At 46.1% G+C, this 26,896-nt stretch overlaps 1 protein-coding gene across 1 annotated transcript in view; it reads left to right on the plus strand.

Annotated features, from left to right (window-relative positions):
• Positions 1 to 26,896, plus strand: part of COL23A1 (collagen type XXIII alpha 1 chain) — a 261,421-nt gene that overhangs the window by 20,296 nt on the left and 214,229 nt on the right. Inside the window, exon 2 of the mRNA XM_059698141.1 lies at positions 873 to 939. Coding sequence (XP_059554124.1) covers positions 873 to 939 — 67 coding nt within the window. The remainder of the gene's footprint in view (positions 1 to 872; positions 940 to 26,896) is intronic.

The following is a 26,896-nucleotide window of genomic DNA, read 5'->3' on the forward strand; positions in this document are numbered from 1 at the left end:
AAAAGTTAATACTTTGCGTATTCTTGTCAGGACTCAACCTAGGCTAGTTTGGGGGTTATGGGCCAATTGCTTCACTTTCCTAAATCTAGACTTGGGATTTGGGACTAATTTCTCATCTTGTTTTTTTTTGTTGTTGTTGTTCTGTTGTTTGTTTTGTGTTTTTGTGTGTGCCTTGTGTCCCCTCAGTGAGGCAGGAACAATAATTCGGGCCACAGAGGTTACTCCTAGGGTCAAATAGGGCAGTGATGGTGCCAAGCTGCACTGTGAGCTATCATAATAGTAAAGCTGTGACTTCTGACTTGATTTCTGTGGTAATTCTTTTCCCTTCGCCTAAATTGAGCACAGGGCTGGGCATCCGCAGAGATCTTTGTTGAATTGTACAGAACCAAATTTTCTAGGGCAAGCATCCCCACAGGTAAGAAGAAAGAAAAAATGCCATCCTGGTGGATTGGGCCTGGGCAGCGGGTCTGAGCTCGGTGGGCTGGGAGAGGCTGAGCTGGGGGCCTGGGGGCTTCCAGGGCGGATGGTGTGATCCAAGTACTGAAAGCTGCTGCCCAGCCTCCCACTTTCACTCGGACTGCAGGGTCGTTTTGGCTTTCCTTGATTTGTGTTTGAAAATGTTGTAACAAAGCAGAAATGTGCCGCCTTCTTTTCAGGGACTCCCGAGTAATTGCTCGATGTTTATTTTTGTTTCTTCTCTCATTCCAAAACTGTCTGTAGAATTTAATGACCTATTAAAAATGTTCTCAAAAATACCCCCATCACTGTCGATCTAGCTTTTGTTCTGTTTTTTTGATACATTGGTTTTTGCTGATTTTTCTACTCTGTTCTCAAGCTCATCCTCATTCTCCTCCCTGTCCTTCTTGTTTCAGAAGTTGGAGGGACTAGTCAAGCTCCGGACTGTTCGGGAAGCACCATCGGAATGCGCCTGCCCTCCGGGTAAGTGGACATTTGATCCTTGCTGGCTCCTGACTTCTGTAGGCCTGGCTTCTCTCTGTCTGCTCAGAATTGCCGAGGACATGGTCAAGATGACTGCCTTGGGTCTCAGGCTGTATGTTGTACCTTGTGGCCCATCATGGGCCTTTCTTCCTACCCCTTCCCTGGCAGGCATGTCGTTAGTCAAAGATCACAGCATGATTCACTGTTTCGGTTTGACGGCGATGGTGGTATTGGCGGGGGAGCTGAGAACCATTAGAGATGACTTATAATAAAGGCTTAGATGCTGGGACAGCACCAGCCATTCCATTCTGAAGATGGAAAAACAGGCACGAACCAGCCATAGGGTATTATCATTGTGGCCTTATCTCTATTTCAAACCTTGGGAGGTCTGGGGGGAGGGTTGTGATAAATAATCTGGCCAAATAGTTTTGTGTGTTTTTTGGGTTTTTTTGGTTTTCATTTCTTTTGGTGGAGGTAGATGAAGGAAACAGGAAACATGGTCTGAATTATTCAAATAATCATATCTCTCTTGGGTTTTGGTGGTGTAGACTAGTATGGCTGTGAATAGAACTGGGATTTGTTGATTCCTAACTCATGTGGCTCAAATCCTGATTCATATCAGGTCTTCCTGGTTGTCCTCATGGGAGCTTTGCACAGACGATGATTGAGAATTTAGGTGTGTAGTTGCAGCCCTGGCATTTTTAGGGTTAGCATTAACCTCTCGCAGGATGGTGTGTAAAGCAGTGAATGAGAGGAAAGTCATAATATTTCCCAGGCTTCTCTCCATGTTGGACAAGGTGACAGAACATAGATCATAGCAGCTGAGCCAGTGATCCTTAACCTTATTGTCACACCTTCCATTAGCCAAGTTGCATGGTATTTCCCAACCTCCTTCACTGGTCCAGAAAGGAAGCTCACTGATAACATCTCAAGGTTGGGAGATGCCCAGGATGTCTGCAAGGGTGGGCCTCCTGGTGTGAAAACTCAGTCTCTGGGGGCCCAGCAGGAGAGGACCTGATGGTCCATCTTGAGCTAGCTTTTAGTAGTAGGACCTCCCCAAGGTTTTGATAGGAGGGAAAGGATATGACAGGTAATGACATCCCTATTTGTTCAGTAAGTCAGAAGCTGTGTTTTCAATGGGGCAAAAAATCCAGACCCACAAATAATTTTTGGATGATCTGCAAAATATATAAAATAGGAATGATTCCCCTGCTTTTTCTGAGTGTTGTGGATGTTTTTTAAACTGGGAGGCACAATGCATTCATAAGATATGAAATCAGTTCCGTGGGTTACAGCAGTGTTTTGAAATTTTGAACTAGCATAGACTTGAATAAAAACTATTGGAGTGAAGTTTCTGTTTCAGCTATTTCTATTTGTAGGCATGACCTGGATGGTGAAGTGAACTGGGTTTCATGCTGTGGGCTGCTGACAGGAAGCTTGAAAGTCCCAAATACATATGACAGATGGACTGGGAGGAGGAGGCAGGGATGGGGCACGGAGCTCCCAAATAAATCCAAGCCAGGTCCAAACCTTGGTCTTCCACTTAATAACTATAGGGTCTTCACCAAAAAATGATGACAATATTAGAGTGGCCTCTACAGGCTTTTTGAAGTCATAGAGAAAACACAGGTCAAAGCCCATGACCCAGAGGCAGTCCTGTGTCCTGTCTTTCCTTGGGGGACCCAAGAGGGTCTCAGGGAGAACTATGGAGGCTGAAAGGCTGGTCAAAGCCTCCAGTTCCCACTGACAAGAGGACAGTGACCTTCCCTGCTCTCTGAGAAGGGCCCTCCTGGCAGCCCTGTGCTGATGTTGTCGAGGGCTCGTGGCTGCCATCAAGCCATTCTGGCAGCTGTGGTCAGTGTGGCCAGGCCCCCATGCACACTCATGCCCATGCCTGCTATACTTTCTCTCCTGTCACTCTGAGCTGGAGGACTCACTTGAGCCCTTTGGACCAGAGCCCTACATTGATGCAAAACCCCAGAGGCTGGCACGTTCTCCAACAGAGGCCTTTTCTCCAACACCAGAAGCCTTAACTCATTCCCTTTCTCTCTGGCTCTGATCTGCCCTGCAGACTTCTGGAGTCCAGACACACAGACCACCCTCCATAGCTTGGGTCCCATCTGATTTTAGATACCCCACAGATCCCCCTGGCCTGGCTCCTTCCCACGCCTGGAGGACAGTGTAATCTTTTGTCAGATCCTAGGATGCAGCAGACCGATAATCGAGGCCAGAGAAGGGGGCGGCTCTTCTGTGTGTGCTGCCCATTGTGAAGCGGCACTCTCGGGGAGCCATGAGGCTGAGAGGAGGGGCAGGCTGTTGCTCCTGCTTGAGTCAGTGGAGGGGGACTGGCAGGGCTGGCCCTGAAGTAGTCCTGTGACCTTGGACAAGTGAGAGGCCCTTAAGCCTTGCACCCCTCATCTATAAAATGGTGTAGTGGGCTGAATTGTGTTCCCCTAAAACAGTGATGGCGAACCTTTTGAGCTCGGTGTGTCAGCATTTTGAAAAACCCTAACTTAACTCTGCTGCCGTGTCACATATATAAATTTTTTGATCTTTGCAACCATAGTAAAACAAAGACTTATATTTTTGATATTTATTTTATACATTTAAATGCCATTTAACAAAGAAAAATCAACCAAAAAAATGAGTTCGCGTGTCACCTCTGACACACGTGTCATAGGTTCGCCATCACTGCCCTAAAAGATATGTCCCAGTCCTAACCCCATACTTATAAATGTGACCTTATTTCAGGGTGGGAATCTTTTTTCTGGTAAGGGCCATTTAGATACGTATAACATCATTTGCAGGCCATACAAAATTATCAAGTTAAAAATTAGCCTGCTATATTTGGTCAAACATTTAATTAACTCACCCCTAAAGCCTTGGCAGGGCCAGACCAAATGATTTTGAGGACCTTATACGGCCCGCGGGCCGGACGCTCCCCAACTCTGCCTTATTTGGAAACAGGGTCTTTGCAGATATCATTAAGTCAAGGATATCAAGATGAGATCATCCAGGATTTAGGGTGGCCTTAAATCCAGTGATGATTGTCCTTGTAAGATACGGGAGGGAGAGATTTGGGACGCAGAGACACAGAGGGGAAGGCCATGGGAGGGTGGAGGCAAGATCAGACAAGCCAGGACCATGGAAGGTGATCGCAGCCACTAGAGGCTGGAGGGGTGTGGGAGGGAGTCTTCCCTCAGAGCCTCCAGAAGGAATCCATCCTGCCAACGCATTGATTTTGGGTTTCTGGCCTTCAGCACTGGAGATGAGAAGTTTCCATCATCTTAAACCACCCAGTTTGTGCTAATTTGTTGCAGCAGCCTTAGGAAATTAAAACAAATGGGAATAATAATCCTCCTGAGGACCTTACAAGGTTTCTTAGAGGATTGAAATGGGAGGGACGGAGGAGCTTCCTGCACCACCGAGTGCGGATCAGGTGTGAGCATGAATGAGGTGCGAGTGTGGATCCGGTGTGCGGCTGCTCCCCGGGAGGCCCCCGAGGCTGCCTGTTCTCACAGCTGCCCCTAAACTCTTCTCTGCCTTCCACAGACACTCCCAGGCTTTAGACCGGCGGTTCTCAACCTGTGGGTCGCGACCCCTTTGGCGGTTGAACGACCCTTTCACAGGGGTCGCCTAAGACCATCCTGCATATCAGATATTTACATTACGATTCATAACAGTAGCAACATTACAGTTATGAAGTAGCAACGAAAATAATTTTATGGTTGGATCACAACATGAGGAACCGTATTTAAAGGGCCAGAAGGTTGAGAACCACTGCTTTAGACAGTGGTTCTCAACCTTGGCTGCACATTAGAATCACCTGAGAATCTTTTTAAAATCCTGATTTCTGGGCCTCATCCTCCGGAAATTCTGTTTCTTTGTGATGGGGTGGGGCCACAACATTAGTAACAAAGAAACAGAATTTCCAGAGGATGAGGCCCAGAAATCAGGATTTTAAAAAGATTCCCAGGTGATTCTAACGTGCAGCCAAGGTTGAGAACCACTGCTTTAGATAGTGCAACTGAGCCCTGCCCCTTAGGTATTCCAACACCTTCTTATGTTCCCTGTGTATTTAAATGCTTAAAAATGTTTGAAGTTTTAAAATGTTTAACTTTCAGTAGGAAATTGCCGGGGTCCAACCTCAGCAGGTCCAGGGATCCCCAAAGGTGAGGACGGAGTCAGCGAAGACTATCCACCCTCTTCCTACGGTGGAGTCCTATCCATCCCGAGAATGGGGCTTACCCAGGGGTCCCTGTTCGGGCGCCAGATGCCAGGGTCCAACCCCAGCAGGTCCAGGGGTTCCCAAAGGCGTAGACGGAGTTGGCGAAGAAGGAAGGACACGGAGACAGTGTTCAGTTGATCAGCAGCCTAGCCAGGATCTCCAGCCAGGATCTCCAGCCAAGTTCTAGTTTGGATCTCCAGAGAGGTTCTGGTCTGGATCTCCAGCGAAGTTCTGGTTAGGATCTCCAGCCAGGTTCTGTGTCCATGTTCTCTTGCTAGGTTCTCCAGGTTCTCCAGCCAGGTTCTGTAGCCATGTTCCCTCGCTAGGTTCTCCAGCCAGGTTCTGTCCAGGTTCTCCAGCCAGGTTCAGTCACCAGGTTCTAGTCAGGTTCTCTTGCCAATTTCTGTAGTCAGGTTCAGTCCAGGATCTTTTGCCATGTTCTCTCGCTAGGTTCTGTCTCTAGGTTCTGAGGCCAGTTTCTGTCCAGGATCTTTTGCCATGTTCTGTCTCTAGGTTCTGTGTAGGTTCTGGTCTAGGTTCTGTGCCTCTTGGTTCTGTCTTCTAAGTTCTGTGTTCTAAGTTCTGTGTCTTGCTGTCTTGTTACATCTGTATTTATACCAGTTGATTCAATCCTATCAATCTCTATTACAAAGGTTAGGGTGTTTCTTATCTCCATTCCAGGGAGTAAAGATTATGTAGCTTAAGCATGATTGTTTGTAGTTAAAGTGATTAATTACCCGCCTGGCACTTAGTTGAGGGGTTTTATTCCCTCCCTAACTTCAGGGGAAAATCCCTACCTGGGGAAACAACCTTTCTCAGAGACCTTGGTTAAAACACACAGTGCCAAGAAGGTGAGCAAACATATTAAGAACAGTATGCCATATATGCCAGGTCCCTTGAAACAGCAAGCATGGACCGGCTCCCGGCAGGAAATAATATATGATGTGATAAAAAAAAAATATATCAAGTACTACCAAAGATTACATGTGAAAAATACCCCCGCTCCCATCCTCCTGCTCCCCTCCCCAGGGGCTGTTACCAGGTAGCTGAAGTCTTCCAGAGCTGCACTGGCTGATAGAACTTTGTGAGATGATAGAACTGCACACCATCCAGTCGTCCAGTTGGCGGCCCCACTGACTGCTCATGGTTATCAAGCCCTTGAAACTGAAAAACTGAATTTTTAATTTTAATTAATTTTAGTTTAAATGGCCATGTGTGGCTAGTGGCTATGGTACAGACAGCCGGATTTTTTAAAAATATATTTTATTGATTTTTTACAGAGAGGAAGGGAGAGGGATAGAGAGTTAGAAACATCCATGAGAGAGAAACGTCGATCAGCTGCCTCCTGCACACTCCCCACTGGGTATGTGCCCGCAACCAAGGTACATGCCCTTGACCGGAATCGAACCTGGGACCCTTGAGTCCGCAGGCCGATGCTCTATCCGCTGAGCCAAAGCGGTCAGGGCCAGACAGCCTGATTTTTGAGATAGTGTATGGACATTTCAGCCAGTAGCTCCCTTCCTGTTTTTAAACAAATGGTATCAGAGGTTGTGGTCCCTGTGTTGCTTTTTTTAGTTTGCAATTTCTCTTTGAGATGGTCTGACTCAGTCCAATACCAGAGGGCAGGTGCTGCCTTGTTGGGTTAAATGATGGCATCCTGTCTGGTTGTCGGGCTGTCCTCTGTGGAATGTGACCAGACCCCACAGGGACACTGGATTGTTTCTTGTCCTACGTTCTTAAAGACCGTCCTCCGGGGAAGTTTTGGAGGAAAGGAGGGCTGCTGCTCGCCCTGTCCTCTGCTTCCCCGTGCTTTGTCCTGAAGCCCATCACAAGCCAGGCATGCTGCAGGGCCGGCGACACTGGGCTGGAGGACGGGAGCCCATCGTGTGTTGGGGGAGATGGCCCTCAGAGCCATAATCCTGAATCCTTGCAGGAGGGGTTGGGGTTGGGGATGGCCCTGAAGCCTGATCTGTGGGAGACTCCGGCAACACCCCGCCTCACTGTGCTCTGAAGTTCCAGAGGACGGCTCAGGGCTGGCACCTCAGAGCCTAAATCCACGTGAACAGCTGCCATGTATCCCATCCTGCACGTCCTGCAGATGTGGGCCACTCTGGTGTGAAAGGTGGTTGCATTAACTAACTCTTTTAGTTAGAAACCTCGGAACACTAACTAATGTTCTGACCATGCTACATTAATAAATCAAAAGAGGGGAAATTATTAACTCATGTAACTGGAAATGAAAAGGTCAGAGGCAGAGCCAGAATCAGGTGTGTCAGGCTCAGGGCCTCTCTCTCCATCTCTAAGCTCTTCTCTGTGCCCTTTTCAGACAGTCTCTCCTGGGGGCCTGAAGGTGGCCCCAAACAGCTCCACGGGTAGAGCGCTCCTTCTCAGCAACCCCAACAGACAGAGCGCTCTGCTTCCCAAAAGTCCCAGCAGCAGGGAATGGAGAAGTTATGGGCTGAAATGTGTCCTCAAAATTCACATGTTGAATTCCTAACCCCCAGTATCTCAGAAAGTGGCTGTATTTGGAAATATAGTCTTTAAAGAGGTAATTGAGTTAGAATGAAGTCATTAAAGTGGGCCCCAATCCCATATGACTGGTGTCCTCATAAGAAGGGGAGATTAGGACACATATATGCACAGAGGAAGACCAGCCAAGGGGAGAGGCCTCAGAAGGAACCCACCCTGCCAACACCTCGATCTTGGACTTCCGGTCTCTAGAACTATGAAAAAATAAAGTTCTCTTGTTGAAGCCACCCAGACTATTATGGTGCTTTGTTATGGCAGCCCTCGCAAAGTAACTCAGGGGGCTATTGTGGAACGGGTACAGGGTGTCTGTTTGGAAAGGGGGAAAGTGCTGGAAATGTTGGGTAGTGTTAATGGTTGTACACATTAAGAATGTACTCAATGCCATGGAATTGTGCACTTTTCAAAAGTTCAAATGGTAAAAATACATAATTTTGTATGTATTTTTACCACAATTAATAAAACATTCCAGAATTGACCTGGACTTTCTTGGTTTGTGGCAGGTGCCTATTCCTGAACTAATTACGGTGCCTGGAGCATGGATCAGCTAGGTCTAGGTCATGTGACCTTTCTTGGATAGTGGTTGGTGTTGATGCTGCCAGAATGTGGGCTGAGAATTGGGGTGGTGGGGGGGTTACCCTAAGAATTTTAGTGTGTTCTTCCCAGAAGAGAAAATGATACAGCTGGGTAGACACAGATGGGAGGTGACCACTTCAGTCCTGCTTCAGGGACAGTTGACTAGCCATGGAACCACACAAGTCTTCTGCTGTTGGACTTGTCCAACAGGCAGCATGGCCCAGTGGGAAAGCGCTTGGATGCTCAACCCAGACTGCCTGGTTCAAATTCTCTGTCACTACCTCCATGACCTTGGACGAGTAATTTATCCTCTGTGTGCCTCAGTGTTTCATCTGTGAAATGGGGTTTCTGATCGCATCTACCTTAAAGGATTGTTGCAAGGATTGAATGAGTAAATACATGTAGAGGGTTCAGAACAGGGCCTGGCACTGCTTCTGGAGAATCAGTGTGGTCACTCTTAAGCCAGATCCATTGCCCCCAGGCCAGTGCTGACCCACCTTGCGCGGCCTGTTACCTTCTTCATTTTCGTTGACGTCAGTCAGGGCTGTCAGAGAGGTAGGGAGAGGAAATTCAGAGTTGGTGTTTGGCTAGGACTATTCTGGGGGGAAAGAACAAAGTCTTGGCAGGCTTTATTGGAATGTCCTCTGGGACGTGGGTGAGAAAAGGCTGGTGACAGAGCACTGGAGTGAGAGAACCAGAAAGAAAAGAGACCGTGTGGCCTGGGGACTCCTGTGAGGCACTCATGGCCTCCAGAGGCCACGTGCAAAGCCCAGGGCGGCTGCCCCTTCACACAACTCACTGTTTCTAACCGGGCTCGACCTGCCTTGGAAATATTCAGAACATTTCATCACTGTGGTAATACCCTTCAATTCCTTGTTGTGCCTTTTTTGTATCCTTATATAATAGACCAGCGACATTGCATATGGTTTCCACATGAAGTGCACTGTGCTTGCAGTGCAGGGTGACCTTCCAGAAATTAATAGACAGAGTAATCAGAGTTAGAATTTCACTGCTCTGCAAAGTGTTTGGGAGTTTGAGCCGAGGAGTGAAAATCTACCTAGGAGAGCACAACATGGAAATGACATAGACCTTGATACATCCATCGACAGCTTGCGGAAATGCTACAGAACAGAACAGACTTGGTAGAAGCCGCTTGCATTCAGCCTGTTTGTTCTGGCCATTGGCTTGGGAAAGAGCTTAGCGAAGGGGGTGCATTTTCCTAGTACTTTGACGCTGGAAATTGTTATCCCCCTTCCAATTATTTCTTATTTGTAGAATTTTTTAAATGATACCTTTTTTTATGTGTTAAATCCTAGTTGACTTGAGTTTGTGGTAAATTTAAGTAGTGTAATGACAGTTAAGCTATTCATGTCAGGCTGTGCAAAGTGGAAGGCAATAGTTTGTGTGTCTGATTTTTGGGGGGAGGGCTAGAATTCTCTAGAGAATGGTCTCAGTTTCCTCTCTACCATGCATAGATATTTGTTCATTCATTTATTCATTCATTCACTCATCTCTCTGTACCCTATTCTGTAATTGTCCTGGGGGCAATCTTGACCAACGTTGTTAAAGGGAGACTGTTAGAGGGATTGCAGATCTGGCTGTTGGAGGACGACAGCAAAGATAGAAGAATTATAATATGCTGAGAACAGAAAGAGTTTGAAGAGGGAAGTCCTACAGAGACTAAAGGGAGGGAGAGATCACCTCAGATCAGGATTGCAGATTTGGTTCCAGCAGAGAAACTCACTGAGAGGGTGCTCAGGGTGGGGACCTCGTCTTGTTCCCTATCACGTCCCCTGACCCTAGAATGGTGCTGGGCACGTGAAGGAGAGATGATTACTGTCTGCTAATGACTTCATTGGAGGAGAGGTCACGAGAACTTGAATGAGGGCCATGAGAATTGATGACAGGGACCAGCTGTCACAGTCCCTGGACCATGTGGTGGACAGAACTCACAAACAGGATGGATGGGCTTGGGAGTGGACAAAGGTGCCCAAGGCTGCAAACCTGGGGGAAGGGTGATTGTCCCAGTAGACACAGGAAATCCCCAAAGGGGGATTTGGCAGGCAAGACCTATAAGCATGGTTTTGGACAGTGGCCTTTCGAACCACTTTGTAGACCCACTGATGAATGGAAGAAAATAATTAGAAGTCTTCTCTTAAGGCTTCGTCTAGCCACTCAGAATCTGTTAATTATAAAATGCACCGTGTCCTGTAAATAAAAGTCTCGAGGTTTAACTATGGACTAACCACTGGGAACCAGGGATTTTCTTGTGACCACCAGAGGGAGCCCACTATATTCATTAAATTCTATAGAATTCCAGCAGGAATTGAAAAGAGGAGGATAATTAATATTTTAAAAATTTACTGGAAAGCACACAGAAGTTCAAATCCAGGGTAAGTAAAACACAAAGTTCAACATAAATAACAAACACATGGTTCATAGTCCTGAGATAAAAAGTGTTCTCGCAAAAGAATAAGGAAAGCCAAATACTTCTGTGGAAGAATAGGCAAAAGATGTGAATATATGGAGTCCCCAGTAGAAAAATACAAATGGTGACACTTCCCTTCAGTGAATACTTACAAAGCACCTGTGCTGCTCAGGCACTGCTCTGGGCACTTTAAAAGATGGGCCATGTCCTGAATAATTGCAGAAACACCCAGCAAGCTATCCGTTTTCAGCAATCAGATTGATAATGTTTAAATTGTTTCCATCTTTCTGGAGGGAAGTTTGGCATATAAACAAAAATTTGAAAAGTACAAACTTTCTCCCAGCACTTTCACTCCTAGGCTCTATATATTCTGACAGCTGTGTGAAGGTGCTTGTACGTTGATGTTTATCAGAGCATCACTTGTAGTAGCAAAAACATTGACAATAACACAGAGAGACCTTTATAGGGGAAATATAGCCACAGCTTTTCAATAGGGAGAAAACTGATTGTAAAGCAAAATAACATCACAATGTGAACAGGGGGTGATTGCATTATAAGTGCCCTTCATTTTTTTTTTTTTTGCATTTTTCTCTTTTTTTAAAAAATATATTTTTATTGATTTCAGAGAGGAAGGGAGAGAGAAAGAGTGAGAATCATTTATCGGCTGCTTCCTGCATGCCCTCCACTGGGGATCAAGCCTGAAACCCTGGCATGTGCTCTGATCTGGAATAGAACCATGACCTCCTGGTTCATGCGAACCCCACCGGCCAGGCACATTTTCTGAATAGTCCAGCACAGCAAGTAAAACAGCTAAAAGGTATTGACCAGTTTCTGTTTCTGGCCCTGAGCTGGACACAGCCCTGTCCAGATGTCTTCCTGGATCACACACCTATACTGCCCACCTCCTGATCTCCTGGGAAATAGCTCCATCTGACTTAATGTCTACTGTCCACTCAGCAGGATACCTGACCCTCACAGGTATTCCAAAAATGTTTGTCTTTCGTAAACACTGTATTTCTAGAGGATCTTTTAAAGCTGAGAGGTGCACCGTAGAGGTTGTTTCACACAGAAACCCATGGAGAATAATAGAAAGCAGGTCTTCTGGAATAAGACAGGCCTGGACTTGAGACCTGGATCTGCCAATTAGAACTGTGTGAGTTATTTAATTTTTCTGGGCTTCAATGAATTATTCTTTAAAAAAAAAAAAAAAAGAATATGTTTTTATTGATTTTTTTTTTTTTTTGAGAGAGAGAGAGAGAGAGAAACATCAATGTTGAGAGAAACATCGATCAGTTGCCTCTCACATGCACCCTGACCAGGGATCAAACCCGAAACCTGGGTATGTGCCCTGAGTGGGAATCTTTCAGTGCATGGGATGACGTTCAACCAACTGAGCACACTAGCCAGGGCTGAACTACTCTTTAATAATGGCACAGTAATCCCAAGTGTAGGTTTTATTCTTCATTAAAAAATATTTATATTTGGGGGGCACAGAGGTGAACAAAAGAAAATCTGTGCTCTGATGGAATTTCCATTCCAGGTGTCTGGGTTAGGGTAGAGAAGACAAACGAACTAAAACAATAAATTTTTTTGTGAATCATGAGAGGAGCTATGGCGGCATGAACAGGGTCCTTTGGTAGGGGGCTATAGGGGTGCTGAGGGCTAAGATAGTCTTTAGAAAGGGAGACCAGGGGAAGCTTCTCTGGGAAAAGGACACTGATGCCAAGATTTGTGTGATGAGAAGCCAGGCATCCCAAGATGCGCCAGTGTCCCTCAGAATACCAAGTTGATTCTTAGGCAGCGAAGAGGTTGTGTGTCGACTCTGAGCACACCTATGTTGGGGGTGGTCATGAAGATAGCAGTGGGCTGTGGTTTTTGCCTCCTTCCTTACTCTGGAGGCTGGCAGACCTGTTCCTCACTGTTAGTCAGGGTTCTCCAGAGAAACAGAACCAATAAATATATCTTACATAAAGAAATTATATGTAACTTTATAAAGATATATCTTGGGAGGGGGCATTGGGGGCTGGGTAGAGGTGGGAAAAGGAGGGGAAATGGGGACATCTGTAATAGTGTCAACAATTTTTTTAAAATATTTTTTTATTGATTTCAGAGAGAAAGGAAGAGGGAGAGAGAGATAGAAACATCAATGATGAGAGAGAATCATTGATTAGCTGCCTCTTCACTGGGGATCGAGCCCACAACCTGGGCATGTGCCCTTGACTGGAATCGAACCTGGGACCCTTCAGTCTGCAGGCCGACGCTCTATCCACTGAGCCAAACCAGCTAGGGCAGTGTCAACAATTTTTTAAAAAGATCTATCTTTATAAAGATATATGTATATAAAAAGTGATTTATGCCCAGCCGGCGTGGCTCATAAGAGCAGGAGGTCACGGTTCGAAATCCAGTCAGGGCACATGCCCGGGTTTCGGATTCGATCCCCAGTAGGGAGCATGCAGACAGCCAATCAGTGATTCTCGTCAGTATTGATGTTTGTATCTCTCTCCCCCTCTTCCTTCCTCTCTGAAATCAATAAAAATACATTTTTTTAAAAAGTGATTTATTTTAAGCAGTTGGTTCATGTGATTATGGGCTGGCAAGTCCAAAATCTTCAGGGTGAGTCAGCAAGCTGGAGACCTAGGACGGCCAATGTTCCAGTTTGAGTCCAAAGGCCATGTGCTGTAGAACCAGGAAGGGCTGGTGTTGCAGATCAAGTCCAAGGGCAGTCTGCTGGAGAATCCTCCCTTGTTTGGGAATTCTCTTTGTTCTATTCAGGCCTTCAACTGATTATGGAGGATAATCTGCTGTGCTCTAAATCCACCTGTTTGAATGTTAATATCATTCCAGAAATCCTCACATAAACATCCAGATTAATGTTTGACCACATATCAGGGCACCATGGCTCAGATGACAAAGGGAACTACTTGTTACATTACCTCCTCTGTTACTTCTCTCAGGGTTCTCCTCCTCCCTCGTCTCTCTCTCCAGTCCGTTAGTTCTCTTATCCTGTCTTTCATGTGCTGACTGAGCCCTCCCTCTACCATCCCCACCACCACTGCCTTCTTCAGACCCTCATCACCCTTCATCCTCCCCATGCCTTCTCAAAGCGATGTGCGATCTAAAAGCCTTCCGTGGTTCTCCATGGCCTTCAGGATCAAATGTGCGGTCTGTGTTGGCATTCCTCAATCTAATTCCTGCTTTCCTCTCTTGACCCATTTCTCACATCATATTACCTTCCTGCACCCTATGGAGTGACTGTTTCTCAATCAGCACCCATGTGTCATTCCTTTGCTTGAAATGTCTCTCCCCTCCTGTCTTTTTTTTTTTTGCTCCAAAATATTTTATTAGTAAAATTTTTATATAGAAAAAGATTGAAGAAAAGTTACCTGTCATACTGAATAACATATGAAAGCATGTGTATGATTGTGGTTTCTAATTTCTCTACAAAATTAACCAGCCATCTGGAGTAAAGAGAGTCAGAAATAGTAAATATAGTCATATAGTTTTTGGAACACTTCAAAGTACAGAAAACATTGTGCTAGTTTTTAAGTGCAAAGAAAGATCATCATACAATTGACTTTAAAAATTACAAATAACAATCTGTACATCAAGGATATTTTTTAGGCCTTTCGTGCGCCTAGCACTCTGCAGAAAGAGAAGAGGGGACCCATCACATCAGGTCTGGCCCATGTCAGCTTGCAGGACCGTCTCCTCCTTTCTCAGGGTAACGTATCCTTCGGGCTGAAGAGGGCCACAGTAACACCAGGGAGACATAGTGGTCCTGTCTGTGCCGTGCTTATCTACGAGCTCATGCTGAAGAAACGGAGGGATTCGCAGCGACAACCTGAGCCGCAGAGCGAGGGCCAGAGGCATAATCTCCGTTCCTGTCCTGCTGATGAGGGTCGGGCACACGCCCACCAGATCTACCACAGTGATAGGTCCGAGATCCAGGCTGCCCGGTGCTGCTGTGGCATTCCCAGCTGCAGCCTCTAGAGGAGGTTTCGGGCTGTGAGTGTAGACACAGTGACGAGTCTCCTTTTCTCATAAAGCTGATCCAGAAGTGCAGCTGCTGTTCTGGTGCCCACGTTGACATTCATGGCTGCGGAGGTGGGCTCCCTGCCAGACCAAGCCAGGCTGGATGGACGTACCTGGGCAGGGCTCTCCTGTAGCTCACTGCTGCGGGGCAGGACTCGGAGCACTTCATGTAACCATTCTCCGGGGCATTGAGTTTCCACAGCGTCTGACTGTAGGGACACAAGCCCAGATGGATCTCACTGCTGAGCTCCCCTCCACATTCTCCCCTCCTGGCTTTTTACTTGAAGAATCTATACTCATTCTTCACGGTCCAGCTTTGACCTCACCTCTTCTGGGAACTTTCCCCATTTTTTAGGCATAATGTATTGCCCCCTCCACTCTGATCCCACCACACTTTGGGTATCCCTCGAAACAGTCTATATTGGAATTGAGGTCGCTTCACTTGCCTGTCACTCCCCCTCCCCAGCCTGTGAAACCCTGACATTTCCCCCCATGTCTGCATGGGGCCCGGCTCATACCAGACCCTCCAGTGAGTGTTAGATGGGGGTGAGGGAAGAAAGGACAAACTATGCCCTCACTAAAGGAGCACATGGAATTCAGCTCATTTTATAAATATGTTTGGGTGAGTTGTGGAGTCATAGTCACAAGTCTGTTAGAGGACTGTTACGGAGAAGGGGTAGTAAAAGCTGTAAAAAGCTGCCACCGTGACATCGTCCTTCCTGAATTCCACACTGTCCAGGAGCCCGCCAGCCTGCACCGGGCAGCTTCTTGACTCAGGTGTTGGCCCCTTCTTGCGATTAGACTTTCTCCTTACTTCCTTTCAGTTTTCCCCATGCTTTTACCTCTTGGCTTTTTCTCCTTGATCATCTGAGGCTTAACTCTGGCCAGGGCTTGGCTCTGCTGAGTTCTGAGCTGGCTCCGAGGCCAATGATTGGAAGTCATTAGCATTTGGTTTGGCCCTGGCCAAGGTCCCTTTTCCGTGAATCAGATCCGGTCCTGCCTGATGCCTTGGGGGACTTGCCACTCGGTCAGAAATGTTTTCCTACAGGGAAATGGTGCAGAAATATTCTTCCTGAAAAGCCTTCTCAACCCTTTGCAGCTAAATTGCCTACACTGAGGAGGGCTTGGGAGCTGTGTAGACCAGGGCACTCCCCTACTGCTCCCTGGTCTGGGAGCCTCGCCTCCTCACAGTCTCTCTGCATGTCTTCTCTCTCCTTTGACCACTGAGCCTCTCAGTGTTTCCTCCCGAGGCCTCACAGAGGTTCCGTGTGCCACCCCAAAGCTGAGCTATCCGCAGCCTTGAGAGGTGGCACAGGCATGCCCTGCCATGAACCTGCTGCCCCATCCTCCTGTGTGCCTTTTATCCTTGTTGGGCTGGTGGCATAGACAGAGCTGCCCTTGCTAAATTGTAGATAGGATTGGTCATGACCAAAACACATGGAAATGTCCCCACTTTTCCTTTATCTCTTAATCTAGATTGCTCCAGGCCACTCTGTCACGTGGTGTTCTCATTTCATCCTCCCTAAGTGTTTATAGCCTGGGACGGCCCAGCTGGTGCGGGAGGAGGGAGGCGGCTACGAGGGCTGGCCTGGTGGGTCTGCGCTGTTCTGGGAGCAGAGGCAAGGGAGGGAGACCCGATGGATGGCGAACAGATGAGCGTTCTTTGGTCACTAGCAACAGAAAGTCATTCAGGCAGATTGAGACAGACAGGGGGAGTAGTGGAAGAAACACAGGAGCTCACAGAGGCGAAGTGCCCGCTGAGGAAGAGGCATGGAAGGGCAGCGTACAGGGCAGCTCCCAGGTCCAGGCTGCAGGAAAGGGTGGGCAGCCCCCAAGTAGAAGCCTCAGCCGAGCATCTGCACCGACTGTTCCATGCGTGTCTCTTGCCTGAGATTCAGGGTCTCAGGAGAGAGAGTCCTTCTGGGTGGGCCTGGACCCAGTGTCCACCCCTCTGCCCCAGGGGCTTCCACTGCAGGGCTGAGAGGCCCAGAGAGGACCCCCCACCTGAGTGCCAGGATGCAATGGGGGGCTCGCAGTCTGGGTTGGGATGCAGGTGAGCCTGCCCGTGAACGCCAGTTGTGCTACCTATCGGTTATGTGACCTCAGACACCTTATCTGACTCCTCATTTGTAAAATGGAATAGCATTATGTACCTGATGGCTTTGCTTTCAGGATACACTCGGATCAATGTATGGGGAACATCGATCTCAGTGTAGCCTCGGAACATTTTTGGCATACAGTAGGCATCTAATAAAGTCTGTTTATTTACCCTTAGGTCCCCAGGAGGTGGGAGAGCCAGACACAGATCATTTCGTGGGCATTAAGGGAGCAAGGACAGCATAGGATGGGGCACTTTTCTTTTGTTGCCTCCTCCACAGAAAAGAATGTCATTTCTGCTGAGACTCTTAGTTTCTTTGATGCAAGAATCCCTGTGTGAACCTCCTGCTCACAGATGGCAGGAGAGCAACTGCTTCCTCATAGAAGATCCGTAGTCAGCATTTGGGTGGTCTTGGGGTTTCCTTCAGGATCCCAGCCTCTTCTTCCCCGCCCCACTATTCTTTTTTATTCTTCAGCCCCATCTTTAGAAATAGGACTGAATGCCTGAATGCCGGCTGAGCTGCCTTCCCCACCAGGTCATGATTTTCATGACCCTAATGGGTTTGAAGTGGCCTGTTGTCTGGTCATTTCTTCAGAATTGGCCCTTGTCGCCTGCTCACTCACAGGCCTGCACAGAAAGAAGTTCAACTCCTGGAGGCTGAGGCTCCAAGGGAAACAGAGCTCACTAGGAAAGAACTTCCATCAGACAAAGGACAACTGCATGACCAGGATCAAGGAGGGCCTGGACCACCTCCCCTGTTAGAAGCTCACGCATCCATCTTCCCTTGCAGTGCTTTTTGGAAAATGTATCTTTAAAAAATGTATAGATGCCTGGCCAGCGTTTCTCAGTGGTTAAGTGTTGACCTATGAACCAGGAGGTCATGGTTCGAGTCCCAGTCAGGGTACATGCCCTGGTTGCAGACTCGACCCCCAATAGGGAGTGTACAGAAGGCAGCTGATCAATGATTCTCTCTCATCATAGAAGTTTTTCTCTCTCTCCCTCTCCCTTCCTCTCTGGAATATCTAATTATATATTTTAAAATTTATAGACAAGGCCCCATGAGCCCAAGTGGGTGGGCAGCAGGTGACTTGGAAGCACAGCTCAGAGAATGCGCCTGAGCCGTGCCACCAGAGAAGGACTGCACAGTGGCGTTACCCTGAGCATCACTTCCCGTTGGTGGAACTGGCTGTCACACAGCCGAGGATAAAGACAGACCCTGTGGGCCCAAGTGCTTCCAGGACAGCATCTTTATGACGTGTGACCGTGCGCCTTGCAGTGACCTTCGGGGAGGGAGGTAGTTCTTAGCATTTTCTCTGTATGTTGTGTGGGGGGTGCTCTGAGAGGACAGGGATTGTCTCCCGAGGAAGACCAGGAACAGCTGCCCGGGAGCGACTGTCCTCTTCCTCCCCCGCCACCCCTGAGGCAGGATTTGGGCTTAATTTCCAGGAGGGCAAATAGTGCCTCTCTGGTCCTGTTTGTGCCCTAAAGTGTACATTCTGAACTCTTTCTTTCCCCGCTAGGGATCCAGGCGCTCCATCCGGGACTAGGAGTAGAGGGAGCTGTGTGGGTCAAGTTCTGCACTGGGGCACTGGCCCCTTCACCATGGAGGTAGCAAGGAGGGGCACGTTGTATGTGTGGAGGGGGAAGATGCTCAGGAGAGACTGCTTGCAGGAGGGAGAGGGTACCTCGGGGTGTAGGGAGATTGTCTCGATGGAAGAAGGTGGAGGTGAGTGAGGGATGGAGAAGTGATGCATGAACCCAGATCTGCCCCATCCTCACGGGGGGCAGGGACTGTGCGCCTCTCAGAATTGGCTGTGGGATGATTCCAACCGCTCCAGAATCCCCTAAGGCGGTCTGAGTTGGTCTCCAAGGCTTCACTTAGGAAGTGAGCTGCTCATTTCCCACCTCACTGTGTTACATGCTCCCAGTGACCCTACAAATGAGTGATGTCCCCAGTGCGCTTTCCCAACAGCCCTGCTCAGCTCCTGTAGATGCATGCCGATGGCTCCTTTTATGGAGTCCACCCATCTCATATTTGGTCTTCCTCTTTTCCTGCTGTCTTCTATTTTCCCAGCATCATTGTCTTTTCCAGAGAACCCTGTCTGCTCATGGTGCGCCTGGAGTAGGACAGCTTCAGTTTTTTCATTTTTGCTTCCCGCGATGTTTCAGGTTTAATTTGCTCTAGAACTCACTTGTTTGTCTTTGGGGAAGTTCAGTACCCATAGAGCTTACTCCAGCACCAATACCTATAGAGCTTCCTCCAGCACCGTGTTTCCAGTGAATCCACTTATCCTTCCTGTGAGCCTTCTCCACTGTCCCACTTCCACATCCACACATAGTGACGGGGAAGACAAGGGTGTGGATGAGCTCAGCCTGGGTCTCTAATGACACATCGTTGCTCTTAGCGGTCTTTTCTAATGCCATCATGGCTGCCCTTCTGAGTCTCTGTCTTCCCTTGAATTCTTGGCTTTAGTTTCCATTTGAATTGATGACTAAAACCAAAATGAACAAAATCTTTACCCATTTCAGGGTCTTCATGGCCTGTGCTAAAGTTGTGTATTTCTTCGGTGGTCATGATTGTTGTCTTTTTGATGTTCAGATGCAGTCCTGCTTTGGCACTTTCTTCTTTCACTTTCATCAGAAGTCATTTCAAATTGACTTCTTTGCTACTTTCTGCTGGGACCTTCTCTAGTTTTCCTCCACACCAGTCATCTGCATATCTTGTTATTGGTATTTCTTTCATCAATTTTCACTCCTTCCAGGGACCCCTTTCCAGTCTTTACAACTTATTATTGTAAAAGTAAACTGTGCTTAAAATTAACTCACTGTCCCTACTCAAAAAAACAAAACAAAACAAAACAAAAAACACAGAAAAACCCATAGCTCTAAAGTTAAAAAAAAAAAAAAAGTCTGCTTTGTACCTCCACCTCCCCACCCTCTGCCATCCCATGAACTAGATGTAAATCTTGAATCACTTTTGTGCACATTCCACCAGACTTTTTCCTGTACTTAAACAAATACCCACATTTATTTATTTGTTGTTTTAGAAAGAGAAAGAAACATTGGTGTGAAAGAGAAACATTGCTCAGTTGCCTCCCCTACACACCCCAATCAGGGATTGAACCCTCAACCTGGGTATGTGCCCTGACTGAGAATCCAACCCGCCACCTCTGGTGTAGGGATGACACTCCAACCAACCAAGCCACACGGGCCAGGGCAACCAAATACCCACTTTTAAATTCTTCAGAAATAAAACGATGCATGGTATTCTGAACTTTGTCATTTGTCTTCACAACTTAAAAGTACCGTTCTTTGTCAGTCAACCTGAATAGGCTCCAGGTGCCCACGGCCATGCTCAAATCACCACCAAACCCTGACTCCAGGCGGTCAGCTGGGGGGGTCCCTGCATCTCTCTGGCCTGCTCTCCTCCCCAACAGCCTTTTCCTCCACGAGCGCTGGTCCTTCCTCCTCTGCCTTCCTGGACCTTTTCCAGTTTCTCTCCACATCAGTCATTTTCACTTTCCCAATCATGTTCACTCTGCAATGTGAAAGTCTCCCGCTTTGTTCCCAGCTCCTTTTGATGCTGGCCTTCCTGTCCTTTCTCCCATCAGCCTCTCTGAAGCCACAGTGACGGGGGTGGGGGTGGGGGTAGGGGTGGCAAGCTAAAGTGCTTCCACAGGAGGCAGTGGAAAGGCAGTGAATACACACACACCTAATACTCTCTCATTCTGATATCAACATATTCATACCTCTGATGTCTGCCTCATTATTTGTTTTCACTGTGTGTCAAAATAAAACTTCTACAGGCAAGAGCACATTTCCTAAATGCCGTGTGATGAATTGCCAGAAACAGCACACCTGTGTCCAGGTCAAGGACCAGGACATGACCTGTCCTCCAGAGACTCTCCCATGGCCACCTCGTGCACACACACAGAAGGTCAGCTTTGCTTGTTTTAAGCTCTAGATGGGTGGACACACATGGTATAGATTCTTTAGTCCTCAGCTGAGCAGTGTATGTATCCATGTTGCTGTGTGTAGTTTTGAATCATTCATTTTTATTCATCATTCTATTGTTGGGCATTTGAATAATTTCCAGATTTGGGGCTATAATGAGCAGTGCTGCTATGAGCCATCTTGTATGTGTTTTGTGAAAATATGTGTGCATTTCTGTATGTTTACACTGTACAGCAGAATTGCTGTGCATAAGGTGTGCAGATGTTCAATTTCAGTAAATACACCTTTTCCAAAGAAGACGATCGTCTCCCCAAGTGTGGATGAGAATTCCAGAATTCCAGGTTCTCCATAGTCTCGCCAGTAGTGGGCATTTTCTGTCTATTTTATTTCAGCCATCCTGGTGGCTGGGCAGGTCTTCGTCTGGACTGCCTTTTCTGTTCCATTGTTCTTTTTTTTTTTTTTTTTTATCCCTGAGCCAGGACCACATTATTTTAGTTACCAAAGCTTCAGTGTTTTTGTGCTTCAGGATTGTCTTGGTTATTCTTTGGCCTTTGCATTTCCATATAAGGTTTACAATCTGTTTGCCATTTCTGTTAAAAAAAAAAAAAAAAAAAAAAAAAGCTGCTGAGACTTTGAATGGGATTTGTTGACTATAGAATTAATTTAGGGAGAAATGACATCTTCACAATAGTGAGGCTTCCAATGTATGAACATGGCATAACATTTTACATTTTTAAGTGCAGAGGGCTTGCAAAATTTTATTAGATTCCTTCCTACCAATTTACTGGTTTTTGATGCTGCTTTAAACAATAATAACATTTTAGAAATCTGCTTTCTGTTTCTGCTGATGATTTTTCATGTTGCCCTTGTTTCCAGCATCCTTGCCACATTCATGTGTTAACTCTCATGTTGTCTATAGAGTTTTATTGGTTTCCTATTCTTATGCCTTTCATTTCTTTTCTTGACTCATTGCTTTGGCAAAAGCCTTCAATAGTGCAGGATAGAATTATTACCATTCCTATAGAAGGCACCCTGTTTTCAGAACTGAACTCAGAGGACACAGTTAGCATGCCCATTGCTTTAGGTTTTTAGTAGCTATCAGTCAGATTAAACTTTCTTTTTTTAGTCTGCTCAGAGGTTTTGTGAAAAGTTATGGTTGGGTATTAAAACTGGTCAAGTGATATTTCTGCATTTATAAGGTTATCATATGATAGTTCTTCCTTTTTTTTCTGTCAAAATAGTGTTACCCTGATTGATTTTAGAATGTTAACTATCCTTGCATTCCTGGGTAAACTCCACTTTGGTGGGATACATTATTTTAATATGCTGCTAGATTCAGTTTGTTTGGGGATATTGTATCTTGTCTTGATAGAAAGAGTGTCTGTACTTTTCCTTTCTTCTCTTGTGAGGTTTTGGTTATCAAGATTATGCTGTCCTCATAAAATGAGTTGGGAAATGTTTGCCCTGTTTCTGTTCCCTGGAAGAATTAGGGTTAGATGTAGTGTTGCTCCTTTCTTAAATAGTTGGAAGAAATCACCAATAAAAACATCTAGACCTAGGATTTTCTGTTGGTTTTAAATAATTAATTCAGTTGTTTTACTAGTAATAGCTATAGAAATCTGCATTATTTTTCTAGTAGCTTTATTAAGTTAAAATTCCTATACCATGTACTGGCACAAGAATAGGCATATAGATCAATGGAATAGAATAGAGAGCCCGGAAATCGGCCCGAACCAATATGCTCAATTAATTTTTGACAAAGGAGGCAAGAACATACAATGGAGCCAAGATAGTCTCTTCAATAAATGGTGTTGGGAAAATTGGACAGATATATGCAAGAAAATGAAACTAGACCACCAACTTACACCATACACAAAAATAAACTCAAAATGGATAAAGGACTTAAATGTACGACAGGATACCATAAAAATTCTAGAAGAATCCAAAGGCAACAAAATCTCAGACATATGCCGAAGCAATTTCTTCACTGATACAGCTCCTAGGGCACTTGAAACTAAAGAAAAAATGAACAAATGGGACTACATCAAAATAAAAAGCTTCTGCACAGCAAAAGAAACCATCAACAAAACAACGAGAAAACCCACTGTGTGGGAAAACATATTTGCCAATGACATATCTGATAAGGGCCTAATCTCCAAAATTTATAGGGAACTCATACAACTTAACAAAAGGAAGATAAACAATCCAATCAAAAAATGGGCAAAGGACCTAAATAGAAACCTTTCAAAAGAGGACATTCAGAAAGCCAAGAGACATATGAAAACATGCTCAAAGTCACTAATCATCCGAGAGATGCAAATCAAAACAGCAATGTGGTACCATCTCACACCTGTCAGACTGGCTATCATCAACAAATCAACAAACGACAAGTGCTGGAGAGGATGTGGAGAAAAAGGAACACTTGTGCACTGCTGGTGGGAATGCAGACTGGTGCAGCCACTATGGAAGACAGTATGGAGTTTCCTTAAAAAACTGAAAATGGAACTCCCATTTGACCCTGTGATCCCACTTCTAGGAATATATCCCAAGAAACCAGAAACACCAATCAGAAAGGATATATGCACCCCTATGTTCATAGCAGCACAATTCACCATAGCTAAGATCTGGAAACAGCCTAAGTGCCCATCAGTAGATGAATGGATTAGAAAACTGTGGTACATCTACACGATGGAATACTATGCTGCTCTAAAAAGGAAGGAACTCTTACCATTTGCAACAGCATGGATGGAACTGGAGAGCATTATGCTAAGTGAAATAAGCCAGTCAATAAAGGAAAAATACCACATGATCTCACTCATTCATGGACAATAGAGACCATTATAAACTTTTGAACAATAATAGATACAGAGGCAGAGCTGCCTCAAACAGATTGTCAAACTGCAGCAGGAAGGCCGGGGAGGGTTGGGGGGCAGGAGGTAGGGGGGTAAGAGATCAACTAAAGGACTTGTATGCATGCATATAAGCATAACCAATGGACATAAGACACTGGGTGATAGGGGAGGCTAGGGGACTGTCTAGGGCGGGGGGATAAAATGGATACATATGTAATACCCTTTGTAATACTTTAAGCAATAAAAAAGAAAAAAATTCCTATACCATGTAATTCATCTATTTAAGGTATACAATTCAGTGATTTTAAGTAATGCACAGAGTTATGTAACCTTCACCATAACCATTTTTAGAACATTTCATCAACCCCATCACCTTCCAATCTCTCTGTCACTCTCAGTCCCTGGCAACCACTAATCTACTCCCAGTTTCTCTCTATTTGCTTATTCTGGGCATTTCATTTAAATGGAATCATGAATATGTGGCCTTTTGTACCGGGCTTCTTTCACTCAGCATAATGTTCTCCAGGTTCATCCATGTTGTGGCATGTCTCAGGATTTCATTCCTTTTTTTATGCTGAATAATATTCTAGTGTATGGCCATAAACACATTTTGTTTATGCATTCACCTGTTGATGGACATTTGAGTTTTCACTGTTTGGCTATTATAAGTAAAGCTGCTATGAACATTCCTGTACAAGTTTTTTTGGAGAACTTATGTTTTCATTTCTCTTGGTCATGTACTCAGGCGTGGAATTGCTAACTCATATGCTTCATTATTTTTTATTGCTAAACCATAATATGGATATACCAAAGTGTACTCAACAAGCATGTTCCTGGTGGTCATTTAGATGTTTTTATTTTTGCTGTTAAGCAATGTTCCCGACAGTGCTACTCAAAATGTGGTTTTTGAATGAGTGCCGGACCTGGTTATGGGTCTGTAACAAGATTGGGATAGAAATTGGGAGTGTTTGGAAACTTTTATAGCATTTTAACCAGTAATTTTTATGTCTGTTGAATCTTAAGTTTTAAAAAATGAGCTAGTACTTTCATGTTTTTGGTTTTCTAAATTTCATTTTCTACTTTATTGTACTGTATTTCACAAAAGTACTGGTCCCTGACAAACGGTAAGTTAGGATGTAAAAGAATAACCGCCTGCCCGCCACAGTTAGGCAGTGCACCTCCTGTCCACATGTGTTTCTGCAGGAATCATTCCTGGAAGCAGAGACGGTGGGCCGAGACCACACTGACAAGCGAACAAGCCATTTGGGCCTAGTTGGCGAGAAGGAAGGAGGAGCTTCTGTTCAGCTCCTTGGCACGAGTGATGAGGATGAGTTGTGATATAGTGAATAGGTAAACGGAATGCATGATGGAATATTATTCAGGCTTAAAGAGGAAGGACATTCTGATACGTGATACAACATGGATGACCTTGAGGACATTATGCTAAGTGAAAGAAGCCAGGCACAACAGGACAAATACTGCATGATTCCACTTCTATGAGCCGCTTAAGGTAGACAAATTTATAGAGACAGAAAGTACGATGGTGGGTGCCGGGGGCTGGGGGAGTTGAGAATGGAAAATTGCTTCATGGGTATAGAGTTTCCGTTTGGATGATGAAAAAAGTTCTGGAGATGGATGGTGGTGATGGTTGCACAACACTGTGAAAGTGCTTAATGCCACTGAACTGTACACTTGAAAATGGGGCAAGAAGAGGACAAGACTAGAATTCCCGCTCTCTCCACATCCTTTCTGTGCGCTCACATGGTAGAGAGAGCAGGAGTTCTAGTCTTCTTCTTATAAGGACACAAATCGTTAAGCTCCGCTCTCATGACCTCATCTAAGCCTAATTATCTCCCAAAGGCCTCCACTTCCAAATAACATCAAATTGGTGTTAGGGTTTCAGCATATGCATTTTTGAGATGACATAAACATTCAATTCATAGCACCCATTCACTTTCATGTGACCTTGGGCAAGTACTTTCAATGCCTTGAGATTCAGTTTCTCCATCTGTAAAATGGGGACAATAATAGCCACTGCCCCACTTTTGTGGGGTTACTGTATGACCCAAGAAGTATCATGTGCATATACCTTTGTAAGCTGCAACTCAGGAGCTTAGACTTGTCAGGGATCAGCTTGTGTGTGTTTCTGGAGCTTTTTTCTCGGGGCATCTTGGGGCCTTTGAGCTGAATGCATTTGGCATTAGGTGGAGGGACACTCCTGCTGCTCTGTCTCTCCAAGACTCCTCCTAAAAGGCCATTTCCATCCCCATGTGTTTTAGATTAAGGCAGCCACAAAGTGAGCTGGCCCCAGGAGCCTTGCCCAAGACATGAGGTTATCAGAGGTTCCTCTTAATGACCTGATTATTTTTAAAGGGATAAGGCGTCATCAACCACCAGGTAAACAAATTCAGCCAAAAACGTGCCTGCTGTAAAGCCCCTAGTTGGAGCCCTCAGTTTCTCGATTCTGCACAGGGGTGACTTCAGGCCTCGCCTCGGCTGGGACAGGACCCCAAAAGGGTGTCCTTTAGGTGAACTCCACCCACATCAATAGGTGACACACCCAAGCCAGCTTTTACATATGCCTCAGGTGTGTGGGCTGCAGCCGGGCCTTTATGCCAGGGCCCTCCCCATTCTGGTTGTCAGTCGGGGACTGTGCAATCTGTCTCGTCCCACTGGTTATCTGAGGAATGAGAGGCTGTGTTTGGCTAGGGCCAAGCCACCTTCAGCCATCCCAGGTTTGCTGCAAAGAGGGCTGAGAAGGGGCTCTGAGCAGCAGCAGCCTGTAGCCAGGTCCCAGGGGAGACGGGGAAAGCTGTCCTAAGCGGGTACAGCAGTTGTAGCTCACTGGGGCCACAGCTGTTTGCATAGGCCAGGCACCCCTCCCCCACCTCACCCCAGTTGGTGACCAAGTCACGAGGACGGTTTGTACTCAGTGATGTGCCTGGTGCAAGCTGTGACACACCAGTCATCCAGCCGCCTCCTGGAAATAGAGCTGTTCTGGTGGAAGGCTGAGGTGGGCCCCAGGGCCTGGCAGTCGCCCAGGCGGGAGATGAGGGGGTCGGCCGCTGATCTCAGGACGACAGATGGAAAAGTGGAGGAGGCCAAGGCTCCTCGTATTGGAAGTCAGGAAGCTGGGAGAGATTGGTGTTTGTGAAAACATTTAGAGAGCTGTCGGGCTCAGGCATTCCCTCAAGGACACTCCGCCAGCTCCTTCATCTGGCACAGAAGGAAAAGCTCCAGGGCCAGTGAGATTTGGCCTAGAC

The sequence above is a fragment of the Myotis daubentonii genome, chromosome 5 (genome assembly GCF_963259705.1).
Source record: "Myotis daubentonii chromosome 5, mMyoDau2.1, whole genome shotgun sequence".
Classification (NCBI taxonomy): Eukaryota; Metazoa; Chordata; class Mammalia; order Chiroptera; family Vespertilionidae; genus Myotis; species Myotis daubentonii.